Source organism: Phialemonium atrogriseum (genome assembly GCF_030411735.1).
Source record: "Phialemonium atrogriseum strain 8032-3 unplaced genomic scaffold QBC33scaffold_1, whole genome shotgun sequence".
Lineage (NCBI taxonomy): Eukaryota > Fungi > Ascomycota > Sordariomycetes > Cephalothecales > Cephalothecaceae > Phialemonium > Phialemonium atrogriseum.
In genome coordinates, this window is record NW_026848138.1 from 1,283,150 (window position 1) to 1,299,957 (window position 16,808).

The 16,808-nt window shown below is 56.5% G+C and overlaps 4 protein-coding genes across 4 annotated transcripts; 2 read left to right on the forward strand and 2 right to left on the reverse strand.

Moving 5' to 3' along the window:
- Window positions 1–1,922: 1,922 nt before the first annotated feature.
- On the forward strand, window positions 1,923–6,329 carry QBC33DRAFT_443631 (acid protease; the record flags this gene model as incomplete). The annotated part of the gene is given in 7 exon segments (XM_060424232.1): window positions 1,923–2,102; window positions 2,177–3,282; window positions 4,275–4,331; window positions 4,349–4,751; window positions 4,800–5,363; window positions 5,457–5,619; window positions 5,695–6,329. The coding sequence occupies 7 exon segments, from the start codon at window positions 1,923–1,925 to the stop codon at window positions 6,327–6,329; spliced, it is 3,108 nt and encodes a 1,035-aa protein (XP_060288754.1).
- A 1,744-nt stretch (window positions 6,330–8,073) lies between these two features.
- QBC33DRAFT_14202 (GTP-binding protein Rho1) lies at window positions 8,074–9,568 on the reverse strand. The gene is made up of 6 exons (XM_060422118.1): window positions 9,410–9,568; window positions 9,291–9,318; window positions 8,859–9,056; window positions 8,618–8,752; window positions 8,340–8,516; window positions 8,074–8,302 (listed from the first exon to the last, which is right to left on the reverse strand). The coding sequence occupies exons 1-5, from the start codon at window positions 9,475–9,477 to the stop codon at window positions 8,355–8,357; spliced, it is 591 nt and encodes a 196-aa protein (XP_060288755.1). The 5' UTR covers window positions 9,478–9,568; the 3' UTR covers window positions 8,074–8,302; window positions 8,340–8,354.
- A 1,099-nt stretch (window positions 9,569–10,667) lies between these two features.
- On the forward strand, window positions 10,668–12,223 carry QBC33DRAFT_14664 (putative kow domain-protein domain-containing protein). The gene is made up of 2 exons (XM_060422142.1): window positions 10,668–11,283; window positions 11,374–12,223. The coding sequence occupies exons 1-2, from the start codon at window positions 10,825–10,827 to the stop codon at window positions 12,082–12,084; spliced, it is 1,170 nt and encodes a 389-aa protein (XP_060288756.1). The 5' UTR covers window positions 10,668–10,824; the 3' UTR covers window positions 12,085–12,223.
- Window positions 12,224–12,283: 60 nt separating this feature from the next.
- QBC33DRAFT_553993 (IKI3 family protein) lies at window positions 12,284–16,459 on the reverse strand (the record flags this gene model as incomplete). Its single annotated transcript, XM_060429460.1, has 4 exons — window positions 12,284–13,997; window positions 14,052–14,394; window positions 14,451–16,228; window positions 16,287–16,459. The coding sequence occupies 4 exons, from the start codon at window positions 16,457–16,459 to the stop codon at window positions 12,284–12,286; spliced, it is 4,008 nt and encodes a 1,335-aa protein (XP_060288757.1).
- Window positions 16,460–16,808: the final 349 nt, after the last annotated feature.

Genomic DNA, 16,808 nt, shown 5'->3' on the forward strand with positions numbered 1-16,808 from the left:
ACATAGGGTAACAAAGCTCTGTCAGGATAATAATGCACGGGTTTCTGCCGGGAAGTTACCCAGAATATCGTCACATCCCCATTAAACCCCCTGGCAATGACTAGCCATCTCAAGAACGATCAACCAACAGGTGACCTGGAAACGGATGCGTGGTTGCATGACACCCCGGATATTCATTACGAGACTTGGCGGGTGAAAATTTGGGGGGCAAAGAGATGGTTAATACAAGTGATTGCAAGTAAACTGTCCCATAGTGAACTTCCGGAGCCGTGTGATGTCAGACGAACGAGTCAGTCCCAGTGCTGTCGACATCGCAAGGCGCCAACCTTATATTAACGTACTGACTGTTACTGTGCTCGGATGGAGAAGATCTTGATTCGGGGCTTGGCTTGTGGGATGAGACCGAGCCTGGTGTTTTTCTTCATCGGGGCCCACACCCCTGATCCCTGCATGGCGAGGTGATCGACCAGGGGTTCCAGGTTTGTATCGCTACCCACAGACGGAGGCAAGTGGAGGTACCGACAGGGGCGAAATGCACAACCAAGGAGAAACCCAAGGGCGATATCATGGCGCTGGCCGATACTGGTTGACACTGGCTGACACTGGCTGACACTGGCTGACACTGGCTGACTCGCAACTATTGTTCCAGAACTCAGGCGGCTGGGCGTTAGTTCAGGCGAGTGACGTACTTTACGGGTACGAGCCATAGGCAGGTCTCACTGTGGCACTCTGGGGCCTGGGCAGGAGCCCGCTTGTCGCCAACTCGAAACCACGGTCCAATTAGAGAGCGGAGGGCAACGTTGGAAGTTGGAACAATTGGCAAGGGGTGCAGTAGGCGAGTGGGGTCTGATTCATCTGCTCCATACAACACTGGGGAAGCATGTCGAGGCCCATCAGGTGAGAGGAGCAAGGCAATTAATATCGCCGCACAAAAACCGAATCGTGCCGTGGAGCCAACATGAATTGCGCACAGCACAAATAGCGTCTTGGGCCTGGGGCCCGACCTCATGGCTGACGCACATCATCGATCCTCAGTTGGATGCAGTGACTTCATTGCGGACGTGCTCGAGGTCTTCGTGACTCGTCGTTGTGGGATCGCCACTGAGTCTGGCCCCATTTAGTTCTGTCGTGGGGCAGCCTGCATGCGCTTGTCTCCTTCTAGCGTTGCAATGTTAGCAGTGCTGCCCCCTCCAACCTCCACAACCGAAGAGGTCGGTCGTTTCCGAAGTGTCGATGAGGGATCCTCCCTGTCCTCCACCTCCCTCCGTTGCCACTTTCCTTTCGGAGGTCTTATTTCTGCCTCCTCGCCGGGGCTGTTTATCATCCTATATCTCTAATCTCTCTATCTCTCGATCTCTCCTATCCTCACTCATCTTCGTCCACCCACTCTCGCTGTCTTATATTGTGTCTTTTCTGGTGAAGCCTTTTTGTCTTGGATACCCACCTTGTACCTCCTTGCCCCGGACGGATCCGCAAGCTTCCTTGCGAGTTAAGACTTCGACATTCCAGTCTTTTATAACAAACTGTTGTTTTGACAGGAGCAGAGTGACCGAGTATTCGTCAAGTCCGGTCCCAATGCAGTTCACATAGTTCCTAATCTTCTGTTTCTCCTGTGCCAGAGTCTGGTACTCTTGGTCACTCTCCACACCTCACTGGGCCGTTCATCTCTGGGCCTTGGGGATATTTACTCGGCTTTTCGGTCCCCCTTCGACGGACAGCCCTGCACGCCTACACACCCCGTATCGTCCAAGGTCAACGCGGCTTTCTCCCCTGGCCCGCTGCAGCCGGACCAACTGAAGCTATTCCCGACGCGATTCTTCTCCCTAGAACCTTGGAGCAGCCCTGGAGCACCATATATCGAGAAGTCTTGGCCGAGACTGGTGAGGGAGAGAGGCAAGGGCTGAGTTGATTGGGCCTCCAATATGCTTCGAGCCGTCATCTTCATCCAGCTGACGATATGGGTGGCTACGATTCATGCCTTCTTCCCATGGCTCCAGCGGCATGCCTGCACGGAGGGCCACTGCGAACAATTGAGGAGGGCGGTTGGCGAACGAGCTCCACAGACCTCTTCGGATGTCGTGACATACAAATTGTCACAGCGGGTTCCTCAAGTGCGTTGCCAGACTCTCAGATCCTCCCAACGATGCCCTTCAGTTGCTAATTGCATTGATTCTAGGTCGACAGTGACCCACCTATTCGAGCTGCCCGACAAGCAAGTCGACTGCTTCGAAAGTATGGAAATCGGAAGTCCACACGCACCGCCCGGCAGCAGCCCGACCTGACCCGGAGAGACAACAAGTACTCGGTCGTGCCCCCCGAACCGTCCCCGGGAAAGAACAGTGCAGGCATATATCAGGACGGGACCGATTTCTGTTATTTCGTCGAAGCTGGCATCGGCTCGAACGGAAAGCCGCTGTACATGCTCCTTGACACGGGTGCCGGAACCACGTGGATAATGGGATCGGACTGTCAGACGTCCGCCTGCAAGTTGCACAACTTGTTTGGTCCATCCGACTCCAATACCTTCAAGGAGAAATCCGAGACTTTCTCTATCGCTTATGGATCGGGAACCGTTGGTGGCAGTCTCGCACAGGATACGATTTCGGTGGCCGGGCTGGATGTACCCATGACTTTCGGCCTTGCCAATGCAACATCCGACGACTTCAGCCACTATCCCTTCGACGGAATACTGGGTCTTTCGATGACCACTACCGCAACTGACAACTTCCTCCAAGTCGTCAAGGACGCCAAGCTGCTCGAGTCCAATATATTTGGTGTGTCTTTGAGCCGCAGCTCGGATGGTCCGAACACTGGCGAAGTTAGTTTCGGTGGGACAAACCCCTCCAAGTATACGGGCTCCATCTCTTATTCCCCCGTCTCATCCAAGGCGGGTAACGACTGGGCGATAGCAATGGATGACCTGGCGTACGATGGGAAGAACGCAGGAGTCGAGGGAAGACTGGCGTACATTGATACCGGTACCTCATACGTGTTTGGACCCCAGGAGGATGTTGCTGCCATCCACAAGTTGATTCCTGGCGCAAAAAGCTCGGACGGAACCACCTATACCGTGCCCTGCAAGAGCGACATACCCATCAACGTCTCGTTTTCGGGCGTGAGCTACACCATATCTCCAGCGGACTGGTTTACATCTTCTTCCGACGGCGGTACATGTACGAGTAATATTTATGGCTACGCCGTTGTGAAGGATGCCTGGTTGCTTGGAGATATGTTCTTAAAGAACGTCTACACTGTCTTCGACACGGATGAAAAGCGAATCGGGTTTGCGCCAAAGCCGGCCACAGCGCCGAAGCCGACAACAACCACAGCAACGACCGAGCCATCTAATGCAACTGATGCACCAGCACCGACCTCGGACAGCACCTTGGCAGTGCCAGCAAGTATCCCTTCCGGTTCCTCGTTACCCGGCCTCAGTGGCCACGAAACTTCAGTCACAGCAGGCGCACCAGTAGCACAGTCCACTGGCGCATCTCCGACTCATACCAAGGAATCACCCGCTGAGCAACTTGAGAGAAACAAGTACGCTTCCATCCTTGGGGTTGTTGCTGTTGTTGCCTTGGTGGCATAACTGCACATCCCTCTCACACAACGATTCCGTTATTACTCTCTACCTCGAGCACCTTTTTGCGCCGGTAGAAGGCGCATCATGTCCTTGAGAATTTAGCTCTACCACTTCACACGCGCCCACCCACTCTGATTCATCTTCTAATGGCATGAGGAGGATTGAATGACGCACATGATACCCAGGGGAGCCAGGGCCGAACACGAAGGACTCGAGGGTCCATCAGGGAGGGGCTTTGACTACGGGACGCCATTTCTTGTTTTTTAGTATTATTTAATGTATCTATTAGTCGGGCGCGAAGCAAGTAGACTAAGTCATCATCACCACATGTGCGTACAGCTTCGTCAGTGATCATGGATTCCAGTAGCCATCCTCCTTCCCAAGTTGGAAGTCGTACATAACAAGTCCCCAGCTTACCGCAACACCTCAACTAGGTGGCTTCTCGGCGGTAACTATATTCGAGAACGTTGTTATTATCTTTTTTGTTTTTGTTTTGTTTCCTTGCCTTGGATGACATGGGGACGGCCTACCTGTTCAGGCTCGTTTTCGTCGTTTTCAGGGGCTAGCGGGACAGCGGGGTAACCCCTGTATCACATGACAATACAGGGGACGTTTCTTTCAGCGCAACCAACCGTCAAAGATAACGAGAAAACCATCAATTCCCCTCCAATTCCCCCCCGATACCTTAAAGAACCCTCCTAGGACGGAAGCGGAGGTCTGAGACGCTTGTTCCCCGCCCTTTGAAAATGTTCTGAGACACCAAAGGATGGGCAACCGAACCGGGGCGAGCGCGAATCCCCCGTCGCACCACCACGGCGCCGACAACGACGAAGACATCGTCCTCCTGGCCGCAGGGCCGGACCTCGGCGACGATGACGACTACGAGGGTGAAGACTACAGAATAGACGAGAGCGGCAAGGGCGACAGCGACGGCGACGATGGAATCATGGTACACCCCCCCACGGCGGCCCTCGCGCCCCCGGGGCAGCGGACGCCACGGACGCCGAACCGCGTCCGCTTCGACCTGCGGCCCACCGTGGTCGACGGGGCGGCGGCGGCGGCGGCCGGCGCGAACGGCGGCGCGTACCACCACGCCCGCGACAGCCTGGACGACGGCGGCAACGACGAGGACGACCCCCTTGACCCGGGCGGGCGGGAGTACGACTACGTGGGGGGCGACGACGCCGACGACGGGGGCGACGGGCGGCGGCAGCAGCGGCAGCCGCTGCTGACGGACATTGAGGCGCCAACCGTGGCGCTGGCGAACAGCGGGCCGTGGGGCAGGGACGAGGCGGTGCACGACTGGGCGGATGCGGAGCGGCGGCGGCCCAAGTCGTCGATGGGGCCGGCATTCATGAACATGGCTAACAGCATCATCGGGGCGGGGATTATCGGGCAGCCGTACGCGTTCAGGCAGGCGGGCCTGCTGTCGGGGATCGTTCTGCTCGTGGGCCTAACCTTTGTCGTCGACTGGACCATCTGCCTCATCGTGCTCAACAGCAAGCTCAGCGGCGCCAACAGCTTCCAGGGCACAGTCGAGCACTGCTTCGGCCGGACGGGCCTGATCGCCATCTCGGTCGCGCAGTGGGCCTTTGCCTTTGGCGGCATGGTCGCCTTCGGCATCATCGTCGGCGACTCCATCCCCCACGTCTTGCTCGCCGTCTGGCCGGGGCTGAGGGACGTCCCCGTCGTGGGGCTGCTGGCCGATCGGAGGGTCGCGATCGTGGTCTTCGTCTTGGGCATCAGCTACCCTTTGACGTTATATCGGGATATTTCCAAGGTAACCCCCCCTCCGCCTTCCTTCCGAACCTCATACCCGTCCGAGCCGATGATGCGGTGAGCATATCAGGGCTAACTTTACCTTCCCTCCCAGCTTGCAAAAGCAAGTACACTTGCTTTGATAAGCATGGCTATCATTGTTATTACAGTCCTTACCCAGGGTATCCTGACCCCCAAAGAGCAAAGGGGCAGTCTGGAACCTAGTCATTACTTCATAAACGGCGGCATATTTCAGTCTGTTGGCGTTATATCTTTTGGTATGTTGGGCACTTGTGTCCCCCTTCGACCGTGAAAGGGGAAGGCAACCCTTTAGGCTGACAGAGACATGGCAGCGTTTGTTTGTCATCATAATTCCCTCCTAATCTACGGTTCCCTCAAGACGCCCACGATAGACAGGTTCTCGAAAGTGACGCACTACTCGACCGGCGTCTCCATGGTTGCGTGCCTGGTCATGGCCGTGTCCGGGTTCCTCGTCTTCGGCGACAAGACGGTCGGCAACGTGCTCAACAACTTCCCATCGGACAACACCATGGTCAACGTCGCGCGGCTGTGCTTCGGGCTAAACATGCTCACGACGCTGCCGCTCGAGGCCTTCGTCTGCCGCGAGGTCATGCTCAATTACTACTTCCCCGGCCAGCCGTTCAACATGAACCTTCACCTCATCTTCAGCACGAGCCTGGTCGTCAGCGCCATGACGCTCAGCCTCGTCACCTGCGACCTGGGGTCCGTGTTCGAGCTTGTCGGCACTACCAGCGCCTGTGCCATGGCCTACATCCTGCCTCCGCTCTGCTACATCAAGCTGGCCACGCGGTCGTGGAGGACGTATATGGCCATGGCTGTGGTGGCCTTTGGGTGCACTGTCATGGTCATCAGTTTGTTACAGTCCGTTGGTAAGATCATAAGAGGTAAGTCCCGATTACTATTTCCCTTCGTCTCCGGCTTACAGGGAGCCGCCCCAGCTAATTGACGGTTGATTCGTCTTAGGGGAAGGAGGAGCTGTGCAGTGTGTGTAGACGGTAAGCACGGAACATAACCCGACCTTTTGTTTAGAATCTATAGAACTGGCTTGGGGGACTTGGTTGCCTGGTGTTGCATCGCGGTCACAGGTTTACGGGACTGGGAATAGAATATTGTATAATACGGACCGTACCCTCACAATGCCACCAATGGCGTCGAGTCTTAAAGCCTTATCTAGGAACTTGCGGATGCGGCAAGCCTCGGCCCTCCTGGACCACCTACCGTTTCCCCATCTTTCGAAACAGCCCACACGCTTCCGACGCTGTGGGGGTTTATCCCGTAGTTGCTCCTTCCCAGATCGATCGCCTGACTGCCTAAGTGATGCACTTAGCTTGCTAGGGACATGTCAGAACGGGCGGGAGGCAACCACTTGCTCGCTATTGACCACCTACCTCATTGCGTGCCCCCCATACCCTCCACCTGACCCGATGATGACTTGATCAGCTCCCCAAGAGAGGGGGCCGCGGCCGCGAGGCTTAGAGCGGGTGTTTGATAAAATAAACTCGAATATAAAACCCTCCCCCCGCTTTCCAACCCCCCTCACCAAAAAATCAATTCCAGGTTATCAAAGGGCCAAACCCGAAACTCACAATACAAGCAAGCTCCGTCACGAAATTCAAGACGCAAAGCCCCAACCCGTTCCCAACGTCATACCATCTCTCGACAATGCACGGAAGCAGCTGCCCAAAGTGTGGAGCCTCGTCGGACGGAACGAAGACGTGTGGTTCTTGCGGATCTGTAAGTGTCACAGCGGTTTGCTTTATTTCTCCCTCAAAACCCCCCCGTGTTGGCTAGGCTGACATGAGAAACCCCCAGTCTTGCCCTAACTAAAGAGGGCCTGAACCTGCCTCTAGGAGGAGGGGCTAGGACATGACGTGGGAGAAGAGACGAGGACCTGTTGCTAGGAGGTGACCCTGGAGTCGTGAGCCAGTTTCGTTAGCGCCATGCCGTCTCGTTTGGGAACAGAGGCCGGGAAGGGTGAAGGGCGGCGAGCTATTTTGTCTTCCTAGGACCGTCACGACCGTCAGCAGAAACGGTCGGAATCGCCCGCAACCTGATATGGTGGCAGTGATGGGAACTCACCGTCAGCCGACTATTACCTAGTTTACCTTGCTGTATTTATAGCTAAATACGACCCACCCATCGTCCTGTGGCGAGAGAACAAATCCAACTTCCCTGGAAGCTTCAAGTGTATCAGAGACCACATGGCAAAAGGGCACTAATATTGTGACGTTTCCCCTCCCAACCGCTCGCCAATGCCCCTTATTGTTGTGCAGTAAAGCGCTCAAGAATAAACCTAAGCACCCCCAGTCCGGAATCCAGATCCAGTTAAGCACTCCAAAATCGACACAGAACATGACTACTGCACAGGGAAGGGCAACATTCGAGTTGATAAATACGGAACAAGGGACGACCATCTGCAGCGCCATCAAGGACCAGAGCGAGGGCATTCCCGCTCAGAAGACGGGGCTGCGTCTCTTTCTCGTTCAGAACCAAGTCGCCTTCTCGGCCCCTGATATCAGGCAAGGTTACCTGCCCGCCGGCCTCTCCGGGGTGGAATCATGGCAATAGGGAGCAGCATGGTTAAAACAAGCACGGGGACGGGCGGCCGAGGAGACGGATGCTGGTCCAGACTATGAGAAGATCTGTATGGATTTAGAGTAATATGACGAGGCCGGCGCGAGGCAAGACGATAGTATCAAACTCCAGCTGAAACCAATGCAGGCGGTTCAAGTTACTCGTTCCTCCACCCGGGTGCAGCGAGTTCAGCCCAAGAGATCAAATCCGTCACAAACCCTGAAATCATCCCCCTGTGCGGCAGCAAACGACTCTGTACGAAGACGAGACAAAAAGGAAAAGGCCTGGAAAGATGAAGAGGTTTGGATTACAAGTGCGAGTTCGTGGTATGTGTTGTGTGGGTGTGTGCGTGTCTGGGTTCGTGGCTGATGTGTAGAGACATGGAAGCATCGGGCGCCTAGAGAATTAAGCACTTGCCCTTCTTGTCGCGTCTTCCTCCCCGGCGGTTCAGCAGAGCAGCCCGCGTCGCGTGCTCGAACACCTCACGGACACCCTCGTTGGTCTTGGCGGAGCACTCGAGGTACTTGAGAGCACCAATCTTCTTGCGAACTTCCTCACCCTGCATTTTGACGGCTGGTCAGCGTCCATCATGGGCAAGAGTCATGGCAGACTCGAAATCCAAGGGCGTGGAGACGGGGGAAGTGATGGGGTGGGACTCACCTCCTCGGGGGAAACGGGCTTCTGGCTGGTCTTGCGCAGCTCCTCGATGGTTTTCTGATCATAACGCAAATCCTTCTTGCAGCCGACGAGGACGATGGGAAGACCTTGGCAGAAATGGAGGACTTCAGAGATCCACTGTTGAAAAGGCACGTGTTAGCAAATGAAGTGGCTTTGCCGGCTTTTAGACGTCCAACAACGACGCGAAGGCGGTCGGTCAGGATACACGGGGATTGACACTGACCTTCTCTTGAACGTTGTCCAGGGAGTCTGGAGAATCAATAGCGAAGCAGATGAGGATGACGTGAGAGTCGGGATAGGACAGGGGCCGCAGGCGGTCATAGTCCTCTTGGCCAGCCGTATCCCATAGTGCTAGCTCAACGTGCTTGCCATCAACCTCAACATCGGCGACGTAGTTCTCGAAGACAGTCGGGACGTAGACCTGTGGAGCGAAATTGTCAGCACATGTGGGCTTGGGCAATCAGCGGGATCGAATGTGTGGACAGTTTGCCGGGGGCTGCGGCGTTGACGGTGCGTGTGGTAATGGCCTTGTTCGTTTCTGAGGCAGCCGGACTGGCCTCGGCTGAAGCTAGGCTAGCAGCGTTCGAAGCTGAATGGATGGGTTGGAAGGAATGACGAATTCGGGACGTGGATAGGATGCAGGATGCCTTCTTACCTCTGGGAAGGTGCCCTTGGAGAAAACGCTAGAGATTGATCAGCAGGGTGACGATAGAAGAAGGGAGGGAAAGGTGATTGAAACGGCGGGTGGCAGGCAGAGCAACCAGCAGTACTTACATCAACAAGCAGGTTTTGCCGCAGGCACCGTCACCAACGATGACCAGCTTTCGGCGGATTTCAGCCATGGTTGCCGGGCTAGACGAGGAGACGGGAGATGGGAGAAAAAGGTACGAGACGGGGGGAATTCAGTTGCAGCTGACGGGAGGTCGATGGGGTCACTGCAAGAGGAGTTGTTGTTGAAGTGAGAGGGGATGTTTGTATTGAATGGGGGGAGAGAAGGGTTTGGGAAGAAGAGAAGGATGACAGCTCAATTGACGACAGATACAAGGCGACAATGTGTTGGGGGGGTGTGTGGCAGTGGTCGGGACCAAAGAGGAGGTGTGCTGTGACTGGACCGCCTGGGAGCGACGAAGATTTGGGGGGCGTAGCCTGCTGAGAATGCAATAATGGCTGTCCTGAGGCACCAAAAGAGACTCAGGTTTGCTTGCAATCTCCAGAGGTCTCCAAGAAGCTTGCAAGTGGGGGGGACCAGGTGACTGGCAGGTGGCAGCCCCTGGAATTGGAGAGGAAGTGAGTGGTACCTGTCTACCTTCCGCATAAGTAGGTAGATAGGTGAATTTGTGCAGGACCAGGACAGCTACGTATGTGCAATTGTGCATTCCCATGGCAGCAGGCAATATGTATATTATATATATGTGTATCCCTAGGCTATCATGATATTCATTGAAGGGAAGTTTACTGAGGTCCTAACTACGGCCGTCGAAGGACCGGCACATGTAGGTATAGTACATGATACCCTTTCGGCCTGACGTGCTAGTGAAATGGAGGCTACTAGCGGAGGCTGGAAATGCCCGTCCAGCTGAAAAGGGTCCTCGGATAAAGAAACCTACATAGCCCAGGCTAAGACAGTGACATAATTCTTGGTGGCGCAGAGCAAAGTCCTATGCACCCCTTAGCAGGACGATAGGACTTGCCTGTGACAGCCAGGCTTCAGTGTAATCATGCATGAGCCGCATTGAACAGCTCATCCAGGGAGTCAACTGAGCAGTTCCCGATTGGCAGTCCTCCCTTGGGTTTAGCAAATAGAAGGGAGGAACAACGCAGAGGATATAGGGACTCGTCCTCTGATCCTGATGCAGCTTCGCAGCAAATGCCATTCGTAGCCTCGGTCAAGCCATCTCCAAGGACTCTGGTCTGTCTGCCTTCCATCTACGGATCCGTACGGATCCGTAATTAGGTAATCCGTAGGTAGTCTTCGCAGTGGCTGAATTTACTTGTTTTTGGATCTGGCCTGGCTGGAATCTTACTGGGTCCACCCCTGCCCGTCTGCACAGAAAACAACCGTGCCCACCAACCCCCATGCTTGGTTCCTTAGCGACAACTTTTTGAGCAATTGAGATTTTGCTTGTGCTGGTCCTATCCCGAAAACCATACATAATCCCACAACCAGCCTCCCGAGGCAGACAACGACCATGGACAAGCTGATCCGGCGGACCCGGATGGTCGAGCGCCAAGCCGCGCGGCGGCTGGCCCGGGTACGCGACCTCAACCGTCGGAACCGGAAAACCGAGTTGAGGGAGGAGCGGAAGCACCTCAGCGGCGAGGTCGGATATCAGCTCGGCGCCGCCATCAAGGCCCGCCACGAGGACTGGGAGCTGGGCCCCCTGGCCCCGCGCCGCGACGTTCCCGTCCTCGACAACCCTCACGTCGTGCAATGGGGCTCCATCTCTTCGCGTCGCGCCACGCCGCACCAACCGCTCCCCCCGGCCCAGCTCAATGCCCGGTGTGCCTGGGCCGGCGGGGCGAAGTACCTGTGCCTGAAAAAGAAGGATCGGGTCGCTGTAATCGATGGCTGGCTGAAGGGGAAGATTGGTGTGGTGGGCGACATCCACAAGGACCAGGGAACCTTGCTTCTGGGCGATATTGCAAAGGTGAGTGGAAAGGACACCTCCCAATATTACATGGCATCGCACACGGGGTCGAGGCCAGTCAAACGGGCATGCTAACGATTTACCGGGCAGACTAACGTAACACTCCCCGAATATACGCTCCCGGAGGAGCTAAAGGACGCCAAAATCCAGACCTTCGAGACCCCAATCCCCATCTCGGCCGTCCGTCTTGTCTATCCGCTCAAGGATGAGGAGACTGGCGTCGTCCGAGACGTCGTCATCAAGCAACTCAAACCCATAAACATACACCACGACCGCCCGACCGAGGAAGTCACATGGGATAGGTTCGTGCCGGGCCTCAACGTCGAGATCCCGTGGCCGACCAAGGTCGAGGAGGAAGTTGTGGACGGCCCCCACGACACCCTGCGCATAGACGTGGAGGAGAGGACGTTCGTGCCGACCCTCCTGCGGCCCCCGATACCCGAGACGGTAGTAGACGAGCTGCGGAACCAGTACAGCAAGTTCCGCACGCGGCACACGCCCGAGTACATTGCCAAGAAGGAGGCCGAGGAGGCCGAGAAGAAGGCCCGCGTCGACAGCGTCAAGTCCATGCTCACGCCGCTCCAGGAGTTCAACAGGCATCGGCGCGAGCTGCGGAGGGCGAGGGGCCAGCCCGAGCTCACCGATGAGATGCTCGAGAAGATCGGCCAGATCATGGCCAAGAACCAGGGGCGGGCCCCGCGGGTGGCGAGTGGGACGAGCGAGATCGAGAGCGGCGTGGGTTCCATCTCTTTGGAGACCCCGTCAGAACCGCCGGCAGAGACTCGGCCACCCGCCTCATAGGGGAATAGTAGTAGTAGTATTATATCAGATGTATTGTACCATATCGAAACTGTATACCAATTCATCATGTATCAAACCCCTGAATATTAAATAAATGGCTAGAGAAGGTACACACAAAAAGGATCCCTGACTGTCAGTTAACCATATCTGGCGTGTCATTAATCTGTCTAGAGGTGCATCTACAAGCTCTTTGCTACCACTACCCAAGCAACGATAGCTTCGCAAAGTCGGCTATGGTGGGCGGCTCCTGTCGCACGTCCCGGGCGGCCAGGCTGTCCTGCAGGACTGCATCACCGCCAGTGAAACGATGCACATACGCGGCCGGCCCCTCGCCCTCCCCAGCGGCTGCGGCACCCCCGGCACCGCCGTCCTCGACCGGCGACCAGACCTCCGCGATCGCCGCCCTGCACCCGTCGACGACCTCGGCCGCCAGCGCCTCGACGGCCCTCGCCCTCTCGGCCATGCCCCTCCTGGCCAGGCCGAAGACGAGCCGCGCGACCTCGTCCCCGGCGAGCCCGACGCGCTCGACCAGCCGCCGCACGCTGTTGACGAGGTACTCCTCCTCGTAGACGGTTCCCTTGCGCCCGCGCGCCCGCTTCTTCTCCTCGCGCTTGCGGTTCTTGCTCGTCGCCCGGCTGACCGCGCTGCCCGCCGTGCCCACGCTGCCCTGGCCCTTGCCCGTGTACCTGGTGAAGAGGCTGGCGCTCGTGCTGAGGCGCGAGCTCGCCGCGACCGAGACGTCATCGGGGACATCGCCGCCGCCGCCGCCGTGGGGCCTCTCCCCCTCGTAGAAGCCCAGCGGGTCCTCGACGGCCTTGCGCCGCAGCTCGAGGATGCGCGGGACCTGCGCCCGGAGCTGCGCCTTGCAGTCCGCCAGGAATTCGGTGCTGCTCGACAGGGCGTCGGCGAGGCCGGCGTCCACGGCGCCCTCGAGCAGGTCGGGCCTGCCCTTGAGCGCGGCGAGGCGGAGCGCGTCCGCGAAGAGGTAGCCCTTGCACAGGCAGCGGATGGCGGCCTCGGTCGACGACAGGTAGTCGGCGTGGATGACGGCCGCCGCCGCGTAGTCCTTTGCCTCGTAGAGCGCGTCGGCGAGGGCGCTGGCGAGCTCCGACAGCGCGGATCCCGACAGGGGCGGCGTCTGCTGCTGGGCGGCGAAGAGGCACTCCCCCCAGGATGTCGCGCCGGCCCCGCGGTAGCAGCTGGTCGCCTTGGCGAAGTTGCCTATTGACTCGTACGCGAGGCCCGCGTCGCGGAATTTGGAGTTCGATTCGAGATGTGACGCATACAACTCCGTGAGAGTCCTGAGGTGCTGCTCGTCATACCGATAGAGCCTGAGGGCTGCCTGGTAAAGACTGTATTTCACTGTGTATGTGCAAACTTCCTCGAAGGCATTCAGGGCCTGTAGATGGCCCAGGGCCTTTTCCCGTCGGGTTAGGTGATCATCGATGGCAAATTGCCGCCTTAGTTGTGGCATTCGATGCAGATTCTGAATAAACGGAACGTATTCCCGCGGGTCTCGTTGTGACTGTTGAGCAACCAGGAGGGTCAAGTCGAGGTTGTACAGCCCGAGAGCATGGTCGTATAGCCTGTTTACGTCTACCAAGAAGCAGATGTGCTCCACGGCCCGTTCGGCCAAGGATTCGTCTCGTCGCATGAGGTCCGCAACAACAAGAAGGCCGTCTTCAAGTGCCGGGGGGCTCTTGCAGACGTTGGCCGTGATGATATTTTGGAGACTGCCGTTTTTGCGCGACCGGAGAGCCTCCAGTACGGCACCGCATATCGAGTTGACTTTGGAGGACTTGGTGGGTGACAGCTTGGTTGGGGCAGACCCATGGGCCCCAAAGGGAAATTCGGGTTGGTTTCTCCTCGAGGGCTTTGTGTCCTTATACATGGTTTGGGCCACGTCCTCTTCCCTGTTGCAGGGTCAGTAACTACTGGTTAGAGGGCTAGTGGAGATAGATACTTGCCTCAACGAAGACAAGAATAGGTCCATGTGCGCGACATCCTCGATCTGGTCAAGGAAGAGCCCGACGTTGGATAGGAACTGCTCCGGTCGGTGGTCGTACAGAATATTCATATCGACTCGTTGGGTTCGGCAGTAGGCGAACGCCTTGGCATAGTCCTTCTCGTCGATGAGCTGCCTGATCCCTGCTACAACCATTGCGCGTGGCGCAAGAGTCTCGAGGTTCCCCCTCGGCATTTGCAGAACTAGATTCATATTCGTTGGCATAGCAGTGACGAGCCTCGCGCCACGCTCGATGCTCCTACATCGCTCATCGCTTTCCGGGTCGTCGGGCGGAACTTCCAGTTCTATAATAATTAGTTCCCCCCTTCCGTAAGACATCGCTTCGTGAGCTTGCACATACCTTCAGCACCAGCCAGATGGACAAACTTCAGGAAGTGGTTACTTGTCGTAAACACGAGATGGCTAGGCGTGACCAGGAACGATGTACAGTTCCTCACTAGCTGTCGTGAGTTCGCATATAGGTGGCCATTTCGGGAGAGTCCAAAGGCCATGTTGTCGCCTTCATGACGAATGACCTCGACCCATGGGAGTTGAGTAGGGAACTTGGTCGGGAAGGCCGCCGTCTCTCCTCTTGAGGCTTCTAATAGCTTCCCAGACAGTTCCTGAGCAAATATCTGAGTACCAGTGACTCCGGCAAAGGATCCGATGGTAGATACCGAGTCCGCATCCATCCTCGCCCACGAACGTGATTCATCCAAGTCGCAGGATAGAATAGAGAGACACTGGTCGTACTGCAGGAGTCGAAGCCGGTGTTTCCCAGGGAGTGTGATCTGAAGGGGGACCTCCTCGTATAAGGCAGCCTCCGTCTTCGAGAACTCTAGCTTATCGAGGAGCGCAGGCGCCATTGAGCGCATTCCTTTTGTTTCCCAGGCATAGTGGTCGACTCCGAGGTGGTGCAATATTGCTAGTGCTGAGTTATCAGGGGCAAATGCAACGTCAATTACGCTGGAGTCGGCGGTTAACTCGAACATGGCCATGGGCGGGGGCATATTTGCAGTCCGAAACGGGGTCAGCTTCACAGTCCTGCCATCGACTACTGCCACGGCTCCATGGTCGTGAGGAGGAGTCAAGGAACCTTTCGCTGTGGTGAAGGCGTACTCGGCCATGAGCATCTTGTCTGTTCCTCGAATAAGCCTGTGAAGGACGGAAGACGAGGTAGCCTTCTTACCTGAGGTGGAAGCAGCAAAGCGCAGAGACTTTTCGGGATGCCATGCGAAATTGACTCGTTGAGACCCGGTGAGGATCTCCTGCTTCAAGTACCAATGGTAGTTACCCATAGTCCAAAGCTGTATCCTGTCCTTCAAGATGACTGCAAGGACATCGGAATCCGAGTTCCACTCTAGCGCAATCTGTTCCGTTGCGCCCCTCGTGTCGCGCGGAATCTGAAGAGTAAACTGGCCATGCCTGAGGCCATTCTTCTCGAAGAAGACAATATCGACTCGATCGGCTAGCCGCTGGACGCCAGCCATGAGGTTTCCGGAGGGGCGCCAACTCAAGGCTCCCTCCAGGCCGTCAACGGGCTCGCCTACGCTATCGAGAACCCCTACGGGGGTGTAGATACGGATGACTCTCCTGGACCCCGGGCCCGCAGAGTTGACGGCAACATACGCACCGTCCCCCCTCCAGCTGATAGTGGTCCGGCCATCGTCGTTGGGACTGGGAATCCCCTCGTCGACTCTCTCCGGGATGGTAGGATCGCGCAGAGCCCGAGCCTTGGCCCCCTTTCCTTGGAATTGGGTCTCCTTCTTACCCCACCCAACGGAAACATGCTTAGAAGCGTTCAAATCCTCCGGGGTCATTGTTGTCTCGGTAATGACATCGAAACTCCTGCTCATGAGCACCACGGTGTCGGCTTTCGTGACGATGACAAGGAGTTCCTCGTCTGGCGACCAACGAGCAGCGGCAACGCCAGCATCAGTAGATCCCACGATCTCAATGTGCGCATCGCTCGAGGAGGAGGAGGAATCCTCAGTCTCCTGAACGATGACTATATCCCCGCCTTCGAGGACGAGACAGGTTGTGGCGCTGTCACTGAAATGGTGAACATCCACTACCCTATCTAAGGCCAGCTCTGGGTTCGGGCTGGGCGCATCCCACAAGGCAACGGGCGTGCATTGGCTTGGGGGTCATGCGTTAGTGACTAGGCCGGGTTCTCCGTCACCGTTCGCAAACTCACAACTCAGATGACGACACACGATGGCCAGTGATCCTAACCAACTGGATTTTGCCCTCTTCCCCAGACGGGCCAAAGGTAGCGAGAGCTTCATCCCTCCCAGCATCCCAGCAAATTCCTGTGATGTCAAACGGCGCCGTCCAGGCGCCATATCGAATATTGCGCAAGTTCCGCATCGTTGGCAGTCTCTTTCCTCTCTTTTGTTACTCCCAATCTTGGCAAGGCTGGATGGGTTGGAGCTTGTCAGACAATGTCAGTCCGCATGCGACCCCTCAGGATATCAGAACTTCAAAGTTTGTTAACCCATTGCTCACAGCTTAGAGCTCTGTATAATTGCATACAGAGTTTGCGGGACTGAACGTAACCACAACTAAATGTAATAACCAGCGGCGAGGATAAAATGAATGGCGCTTAACCCTTTTGGGCCTCAATCGGAGCTTGGATCCGGGGCCGTGCTAACAACTTTTATAGACGTGGGATTAATGTGCTTGTGGAAAGCGTGTAGCCTCCTGTAGTCTACACTCA

Coding starts and splice junctions, on each gene's coding strand:
- QBC33DRAFT_14202 (XM_060422118.1), bottom strand. CDS start 9,477: ATGGCTGAAATCCGCCGAAAGCTGGTCATCGTTGGTGACGGTGCCTGC. Junction 9,319..9,409: donor GGCAAAACCTGCTTGTTGAT/GTAAGTACTGCT, acceptor ATCAATCTCTAG/CGTTTTCTCCAAGGGCACCT. Junction 8,753..8,858: donor TGGACAACGTTCAAGAGAAG/GTCAGTGTCAAT, acceptor CCTTTTCAACAG/TGGATCTCTGAAGTCCTCCA.
- QBC33DRAFT_14664 (XM_060422142.1), top strand. CDS start 10,825: ATGGACAAGCTGATCCGGCGGACCCGGATGGTCGAGCGCCAAGCCGCG. Junction 11,284..11,373: donor TTCTGGGCGATATTGCAAAG/GTGAGTGGAAAG, acceptor TTTACCGGGCAG/ACTAACGTAACACTCCCCGA.